At 35.1% G+C, this 9,351-nt stretch overlaps 1 protein-coding gene across 1 annotated transcript; it reads left to right on the top strand.

Moving 5' to 3' along the window:
• The first annotated feature begins 4,154 nt into the window (after positions 1-4,154).
• Positions 4,155-7,733, top strand: LOC117015933 (cysteine-rich secretory protein 2-like). The gene is made up of 4 exons (XM_033094848.1): positions 4,155-4,391; positions 5,308-5,402; positions 6,178-6,263; positions 7,419-7,733. The coding sequence occupies exons 1-4, from the start codon at positions 4,272-4,274 to the stop codon at positions 7,544-7,546; spliced, it is 429 nt and encodes a 142-aa protein (XP_032950739.1). The 5' UTR covers positions 4,155-4,271; the 3' UTR covers positions 7,547-7,733.
• The last annotated feature ends 1,618 nt before the right edge of the window (positions 7,734-9,351 follow it).

Genomic DNA, 9,351 nt, shown 5'->3' with positions numbered 1-9,351 from the left:
GATACTGAATCTAATTGGTACCCCATATTTTTTAATCTAAATAATATCTGGATATATTATAGTCTCTTTCTATTTCACTGTATATATTTTTAAGCCTGAAATTCTCCATAGTTTGAGTAAATATTTTTTGCTGGCTATCATTTGACTCAAATTCTCTTTTTGCAGAATTCTAGGTACTATTTTTTTTTTTCTTGGATTTTCTGGTACGAATTAGGACCCTGATGAGGGCTTTAAACTCTTGCAGTTATGAGATAAGAGCAAGTGTAAATAGGTCTCATGGATCACATTAATCTACTGTTAAAGGCAAAAAAAATGGTGATATTCAAAAGGACAGGCCCAAGTTCCCCACAACAGTTCTATGACGGACGATTGATTCTCAAAGGGTGGTCCCTGAGAACTTGTTGGAAATTCAAATTCTCTGACCCCACCTAGTCTCCTGAAACAAAAACTCTGGGGGGTGGAGCCCAGCAATCTATGTTAACAAGCCCTCTGGGTAAGTTTGATGCTAAAGTTGGAGGACACAAACCTAAACATTTTTATTAAGTTCCATGTTAAAATCTGTTGTTTTGTTACTTTGATTTTCAATGTTATAACATTGTTCTACTTTTTCCCTCATTTTGAAGTCAAATATCTCAGTTTCCTCTTTATCGACCAAACATCCATCAGTCCAAATGGAGATTATTAACAAGCACAATGACCTGAGAAGAATGGCACATCCCAGTGCCTGTAACATGCTTAAAATGGTAAGTTGTGTCTTGTTGATAGATCATTATCAGTTAGCATCTAACCAGTGAGCAATGCACAGTAAACCAAGATCTATATGTGTAAAACACTTGAATCTGTGTATTTCACTAGAAAGTTGCCATATTGGCTGGTGGTTAAATGTAACATGCTGCATTTGAACTAAAAAACATCATATTGACTCTATCAGAATAGGAGAAAGGTATAATTAATGGGCAGATGATGTGGAAGAAACCTTGTAAATTACGTTACTTGAATAATTATGTGCCAAACTGCAAATGAAAACTTGAATTATATAATAAAATACGGTGTGTAGATCTGAACAATGAGAGTCTCACTCTTTGACTATCCGCAGATAACATGCTATAGAATGTGTACAGGTTTGGACAACATATTAATAAAAGGAGTATACACAGAAGATGTTGATTAGCAGGGTGGGGAGCCTGGAATCCAAAATATGATGAATAGGAGCTATTTAGACTAAATAAAGACTATCCCAGGAGAATAGGATAGTTGACTCTAGGCTAATTAGTTAATCTGGAAGAGCCTCAGATTTGCTGTCTAGTAGTGGAAATGATAATTCAAACTTTGCTACATCTTTGTGAGGATTAGCAGACAAATAGTAGTATAAATACAATGCCAGGAACATATGGGATACTCAATAAAAATGGGTAACTGTTTTTCTTCCCAATTCAAGTGTGTAAAATGTTATCATATGACAAATGAATTAGATTGGTTCTGAAGTTTCTAAAAGAGCTGAGCTACAATCAACAAATCAAAGGTATTTGGAAGTTATACTACATCGCAAGAGATCAAAAAGTCTATTTAGCAATTAGTGCTACAATGAGCTGTCTTAAGAGGTACCGAACATACACTTCAATCACAGGGCAAATGTGTAATTTTTGGAGGAGATTCCTAAATTAATTAGAAATAGGATCTGTTAACTTTCTGATTCATTCCATTTCTGAGACTCTGAAAACTGTTGCTTAATCTAGCCTATGGGAAAGATTTTTCTACTGAGTCTTGTGTTTAGCTTCATTTCTAAGCAAGAGTGCTGTGCAAATTGAACAGGGTAAGTAGCTTACGACCATAATAATTAATTGGCATTGCTTTCTCAGAGATATAAGATGTCTGCTTTTTTCTGAACATCTCTTCTCATCTTAGATTGGAACTTTTTTTTCTCTCTTGAAAGTAATGTCTAGCAATCTTGGCTTAATTTGTCTGAATTATGATAGTACTAAATGGTTCTTTACATTTATTTTCCTATTTTTTTCTATTTTGCATATGAGATAAAGTTAAGTATTTCCCATACATTTTTGTCCTTCACACTGTTATATTTTATATAGTACAACACAAATGTACTAATGCTTACTATAGCATCTGGCAGTATATTGATATATACAGAGGATGCCAAAAACATGTATGCACATTTTAAGAAAGGAAAAAACTATCAAAATTGTAATACTCAATATATACCAATAATAAAAGATGAATACAAGTCATGTTTGACTTCTGCAATTACAAGAGGTGATCAAAGTGGTTACCATCAACGTCCAGACCCTTCTAATTATGGCGAACTACTGCTACAGCAACGTTGACCAAAGTGTCCATTTGTATACATTTTTTTGGCACCCTCGGTATATGAAGACTGCTGCAAATGCAATAGACATTGGGAGAGACAGCACATACTTAGTTCTCATTTCTAATTAAATAGCCATAACCCCAAGCTGGGTTTATGGCTATTTATATATATATATGGCTATTATATATATTATATATTATATATATGGCTATATATATATATAAATGGCTATTTATATATATATGGCTATTTATATATATATTTATATATATATAATTTTTTAATGTATATATATTTTTTCTGGCTATCATATGGATATATGGATATATATATATATGTATATATATATACATATATATATATATATATATATATACATATCTTGTGATTATCCATCTAAAAGAGCATGCCGTGGTTTTGAAATGTTTATTTTGGTGCTGAGAAGCTGGATGGCTATTTTCTTTCTCTAAAATATTTAATCTGTGACCCCATATAGAGAGATATTTCCTGATAACTGAGTCATTTAGGAAAGAGAGAAATGTATCTTTTGGTAGAACAATGGAGAAATAAGAAATACTAAAAATTATTCATCAAATAGTCATTTGTTTTCAATGCAATCATATAAATCATGATTATCTCATAAAAGCATCATATTTTCATTCTAAATGTTTGGCCCTTATTTTAAGACGTGGAATGACGAAGTTGCAAGGAATGCTGAAAACTGGGCCAGCCAGTGCCGTTTGCGTCACAGTGCTCCAGAGAAACGGCAAATTAGCTGTAAGTCAAACTTCTTCAATGAATAATATATCATTTTATAAAAAACAAAAATTAACTAAAAATTATCAAAGTGGTGAAATATGGCAGTTTGGTGATCTAGTTTTTGTTTGTTGGTTTTAGGCTTATCACCTATCCCCGGACACACATACCTTGCTCCCTTTCCTGTATTCCTTTGTTTTCTTTCTTTAAACTCTTGCCCTAAAAATCTCATTATTCCTGCTCTCCAAGCCAAAAAATGTGAAATGAGTCTGAGTTAATGGTCAAAGGCAAAAGCTATGAGAGAGGAAAACAACAAAAAATTGTTTTCAATTTTTATCCTGAACTTCAGTGAAGATAGATAGATGCGCATTGTCCTTATTTAGCCATATGCCAAGTTTATTCTTGAAATCTAAAAAATCTTCCACTTAATACATTGTAGTCAAAATTACCAGTCTACAAATTCCTAGTGAAAATAATTACTTCTTATAGTGTTACTTTTTAGAACATAAGTGTAAATTATGTTAATGCAGAATTAAATCTCTACCTCACTTCCAAGGCCCCGCCTGTCCTCTCTACGCCAACAGATTTTAGGCTTTTTTACTAAAATCTGGTCAGCTTCTTCCTCACCACAGAAATGCCATGGTCACTCCTGCATCCATGGCTCTGATTTAATTTTCCCACTGGCTATCCTATCTTATGTCTGGTCTACTATTTACTGCCTGCTTCACGTGTGCTCCTCTTATTTTGATAGCCAATGCTCAAGAGGTCTACATCATGTCTTTAGCATCTTTTAACATCCCCTCTATTCGTACTCTAAAGGCATAGCAGATAATCAATACTTGTTGATTGAGCATTAATCACTTTATTAGTGTTACCAAAATGATGACTATGACTGTGTTAAGCTAGATAATCAGTTTGAAAATGAGTCATTATTTACATTTTTAAAAGAGCTATCCATAGGTCGAGGGTGGGGATTACAATTCACAGAGCAAAGCTTTTGAAATTGAAATTAGATTTCCCCAATCAGTTCATGAGAGACGACTGTTCATCCTTGGTAGGTGATATTGATCATAAGAATTGAAATGTGATATTCTAATCGTTTTTAGTGAGAATTCTTCGCAAGTGCTAGTTTACCTATCGGTGCCCTGTCTTTTTCTAATTTTTAGTTACTGGCTGTGGAGAGAATTTATTCATGTCCACTAATTTCACATCATGGACAGATGTAATCCAATCTCTGTACGATGAAGTTAAAGATTTTAGATATGGAATTGGAAGTGTTCGAACAAATGCTAAAATTACCCATTACACCCAGGTAAAAATGAAATGATAAAAGCTTAATGGTTTTTGTCCACTACTATCCCAGCATTACTTTTTTTCCTCAGTTTATTCTGGGAATTCTAACCACACATCTTAGTTATGCAATCTATATGTGAGCATGAAAGCCACTCTACTTTACAAAGTATGTGTTACCCATCAATATATCTATAAGCATCCACCCACTATCTCTTGGATACCCACACTCATCTGGTCATTGTGACCTTGATTTACCAAAATGAATTTTTTAAATAACAGCTCTGGGAATAAAGTGATGGATTGACTTTAACTATATTTAAACAACACTAAATGACCTTTAAACAAGTCTTGAGCTATTTTCTCTGGGCTAGTCACAGGATGAAATGCTAAAGATGATCAAGAATATTAACTCATATGTAAATTATTTTTAAGTGGTTGAATAAGTATCATTTGTATTATATAATCACTAAAGAAAAGTTATATTGGGACCCCTAAGATTATCTACACACACACACACACACACACACACACACACACACGCATGCACACACAAAACAAAACCAAAAAAACCAAAATCAATAAGGTTTCTTCTTTTTTCCTGCAAAAGTCAAATTGTCCTTGGTGACTTCCCCTTGTTGCCCAATACCCCATTGTCCACATATTTATGAATTTGAGGATGATTCACTGTCATAACAAAAGTATCGTGACTACATAAAGCTTTCTTGGATGTTAAATGAAGTCCCATAGTTGGGAGAGAGATTTTAAAAACAATAATCAAGTTTAGAAATTTTAAATCTCTGAAGCCAATATTTTTCAGTTTTTAAAATTCCCTTCATGAATACCTTCTAATAGGGTATTAGGAAACAAATAAGTCACACAATGTGAGCACTATAAATTTAATTAAAAAGACTGTATTTTAAACTTTTCACTTACAGCTTGTTTGGGCCACTTCCCACCAGCTTGGCTGTGCATTCGCCTACTGTGATCACATGAATTTTCAATATTACTATGTTTGCCAGTATTGCCCCGGGTAAGTACAGCACAAGGGACTGCTTTTGGCATGTGGTAGGCCAAATGGCCTGCACCTTGAGCTACAATCCAACCCTTTTGATCAATCTGAGGTTATAGATAGGGTAGCTTCAAGGAGAGATTTGAGGGAGAGTTTTGAAGATAGGAGAAAATTGGGAAAGACAGGGAAGGACAAGCAGTACATTCTATGGGGTGATAAAACCGTGGGGCTATTGTTAGATGGTGTATAGAGAATGGGCTCTGTGGTCTACAAGGTTCAAGTACAAATATTGGCTCTGTCACTTACTAGTTGTGTGGCCTTCAGCTCACCAATAACATAACAACTTCCAGCTCCTTTTTCCTCTATATCGATAGAGGCAACAGGAATGCATTTCTTGCAGGGTTTTTCTAAAGATTAAATATGATAAGTTATGTTAAATGCCTAACACAGTTCATGGCGCATAATTGATCTTCAAAGAAAGCAAATTTGTCCAATAAAGAAGAAATATTCTGTGAGCTGTCAATCCCCAAAATTCTTAGGAACCTTGCGACAAACCTGTCTTCTGGTGGCGTGCCTTTAATCTAGTGTGAAGGCAGTGGAAACACATCTCCTTTGCTCTTCATATATTTAAATCATACCAATTTATTGAAATTGTCTTTGTGGATCCAACCTTCAGAAATCTCTCTCTCCCTTTTCTGACCTCCTGTGATTCTTGCTGTATATTCTACTCCTATGGTACAATCCTGTATTTCTTAGTCTTGTCACTAATTCTGTCCTTCAAATATTCCATTGCCAGAGGAAACCTGAACACCATAATGACTCCATACAAACAAGGAGAACCCTGTGCAGACTGCACTGATCATTGTGATAATGGGCTTTGCAGTAAGTAATATCCATTCTGCATTTTTAAGTAGTGATGTCTAGACCTTGCTGAGTGTGACAGTCTCAGAATCTGCCCTGCTATATGTATGACCTCATTCTGCTTCTGGACCCTCCTTTTCCTTCTTCGGTCTTTTTGATCTTGGCAATAAAAACAGACCTACAGATGAAAATGGTAAGTTCAGCTGCCATGTGAGAGTGGTGATGACAAAAATAAGACAGACGTTGAAGTAATCATGCAGAGCAAAGTTAACCCAAGCCAAAGTGGAGATGAAGTTTCCCAAGAGTCTTTCTAGTCAGTTAGCTCCTACTTTTTCTCAGTTGGGGAGGGGAAACGCAAAAGCACAGAAACTAACTGACTCTACTATTTCAGATAAGGTCAGGCTTGATTTGTTTCCGCTCTAAATAAAAGCCAGGGAATATATGAAAGGGAAACTTGGTGATGTTCTCCTCAGTATGGCCACCCCTACACACACACACACACACACACACACACACACACACACTCACACACACAGTAACACACTCTCTGTCCACTACATCACTTGATTCCTGCCTAACAGCTGCATTTCAGGGGAAGCAGTTACCTGAAAAAGAACTTTGGGCTATTTTAAGCACATATGTTGCAGATTCCAGCCCATCTTCTATTAATCCCCGAACACTACATACACACGTAAGTACACATACCAGAGCCACTGCTAGTATAGGACACTGTTTCTTTGTCTGGCTTGTTGAATAGGATGTGAGTGGGGCTTTGACTTCCCATTTACGCTGGTCTCTTTGTACAACGCACTCATTGCACAAGCAGATACGACCGCACACATACAAACACACATGCACACATACACACTGGGCTAAATAAACAACACCTGAAATATATTGGAAATTAAGTTTATTTTGGTTACTGTGCCCCTTGGTGGAACATGGTAGGGAAATTTATCTGATTTCATAAACATCTGGGTTGTGTGAAACCTTTAACTGCTACATCAGGTATGTTTAGTAAGCAATTTAAGACTATTACTTCTGAATGTATGTAGTGATCTATGAATAATACAATATATAAAGAATAAATGGATTTTCCCTGGGATAATATAGTTTGGTATAACTAATACTTTAGTCCAAGAAGCAGCGTTTTATTTGTCTTTTATTTCATTTTAGCCAATGTCTGCATGCATGTGAATAAATTCTCAAATTGTGACTCGTTGACCAGTAAATACGGGTGTGATGAAAAACACATAAAAGAAAACTGCAGAGCTACCTGTGAATGCCCTTTCGCAATAAAATAAAAGATACTTTAAGGGTAATGCTTCTTCTCAAGAGCAAAGTGACTCCACCAAAAAGAAAACTACTATAAAAATTTCATTGACTTCTTTTAAATGATCAAACAAGTTTTGAAAAATTCTTTGACTAAATTCATCCTCTTTCATCAATTAAATGTGATAATATCGGAATAAAGAAAACCAGGTAACAAAAACAGCAAATTCAATTACTGTGAACTATACATAAAAATGTAATGCTGAATCTAATAAATTCTTTACTCATCATAATTGTTAATATGTACTTACAGTTTTGTGTAACTCTTATGAATAAATGTATTCAAAGATTCTAAAACAGAGGGCTCATAAACTCTTTTTTTCACTAAGGCATTAAAAAAAATCCATTGATGAGGGTGTGCCCCTGCACCCTTGAAGAGCTCTGTTTTCACTGGTATCTATAGGCCAAAGATGACAAGAGAAGATGCTATTTCCAACAATAATTAAAAATATATACATATCTAAGTCTGTTGGCAGGAATGTGAAAGAAGTTGCTATAGTGATAATTTACAGACACTTATCAAGTTACTAGACCTAAACAAATTCACATATTTGGCCTCCTCAGTTTAGGGGGAGGCCATGTTCCTAGAGAAAGGACCCAGCAATGCCATCATAATGTATTCCATGAACCTTTTGTCAAAACTTCCCTCAAAGAAACCTCTGCCATTTGTCAAGGTAACCGACAGGGAAAAATTGTTTTGTGGTTTATTAGATACTGACTTACTACTGATCTCTGAAAACCTGAAATAACCCCATAGTACATGGATCAGAATAGAACTCAGGTCAAGACAATGAAGTTTTGGCCCAAGTACATCTCAGAGTAGCTTCAGTGGGACTACAGATAGATCCTATGGGTAATTCTCCAGGTCCATACTAGAGAGTAAAAATCAGTATTCTTAGACCTTCTCAAAATCCCCACATTGGTTCTTTGACCCAAAGATTAAGAGCTATCATGGTAGAGAGGACCAAGCGGAAGCTCCTGAAATTACCCATTCACTCCTAGCAAGTTAGTTAACAAAAATAAACTCAAATGACTTGGGTACTGCAGAAATTTGTGTTACAACCAAGACAAAAAATTCAGGGTCATAACTGTGACCCTATCCCTATTTAATTTGCCTATTTGGCAGTGAAAAGGCAAGATGGCTTATGGATAGTAACTATCGCCAATTTAATCACATGTCAAATCAACAGATTTTCTCTAATAGTCTTAAAATTGTCCTTATTCTACAACAACCAGCAAAGATAGTCATATAAAGTTTCCCTTTGTATAGCAAGGAAAATAGTATATACAGAGGATGCCAAAAACATGCATACACATTTTAAGAAAGGAAAAGACTATTAAAATTGCAATAGTCAATACATACCGATAACAAAAGATGAATAAAAATCATATTTGACTTCTGCAATTACAAGAAGTGCTCAAAGTGGTTACCATCAGCATCCAGACACTTCTGATTATGGCACACTGATTACTGCTCGAGCAACACTCACCAAAGTGTCTACTTGTATATATATTTTTTGGCACGCCCAGTTTATACCTTTACTATCTAATCTACCCTCCCCATAGTACTTGCAGTAACACCACTTTTCACAGATTCACATAATATGTTATTTATTGCCATAGTATACCATACTACTGTTTTAATATCTTTGACAAAAAGGATAAGGTTTTGCGCATATTGGTTTTATGAAATATTTCAGATGTGGTATAAAGATTAATATAATGAGCATACATACGTTCACCTGCATGCTTAAGAAACAAAATATTGTAGAGTTGA

This window comes from Rhinolophus ferrumequinum, chromosome 3 (genome assembly GCF_004115265.2).
Source record: "Rhinolophus ferrumequinum isolate MPI-CBG mRhiFer1 chromosome 3, mRhiFer1_v1.p, whole genome shotgun sequence".
Classification (NCBI taxonomy): domain Eukaryota; kingdom Metazoa; phylum Chordata; class Mammalia; order Chiroptera; family Rhinolophidae; genus Rhinolophus; species Rhinolophus ferrumequinum.
The sequence above is the reverse complement of the archived record's forward strand: the minus strand, read 5'-3'. Positions and strand labels throughout refer to the sequence as shown.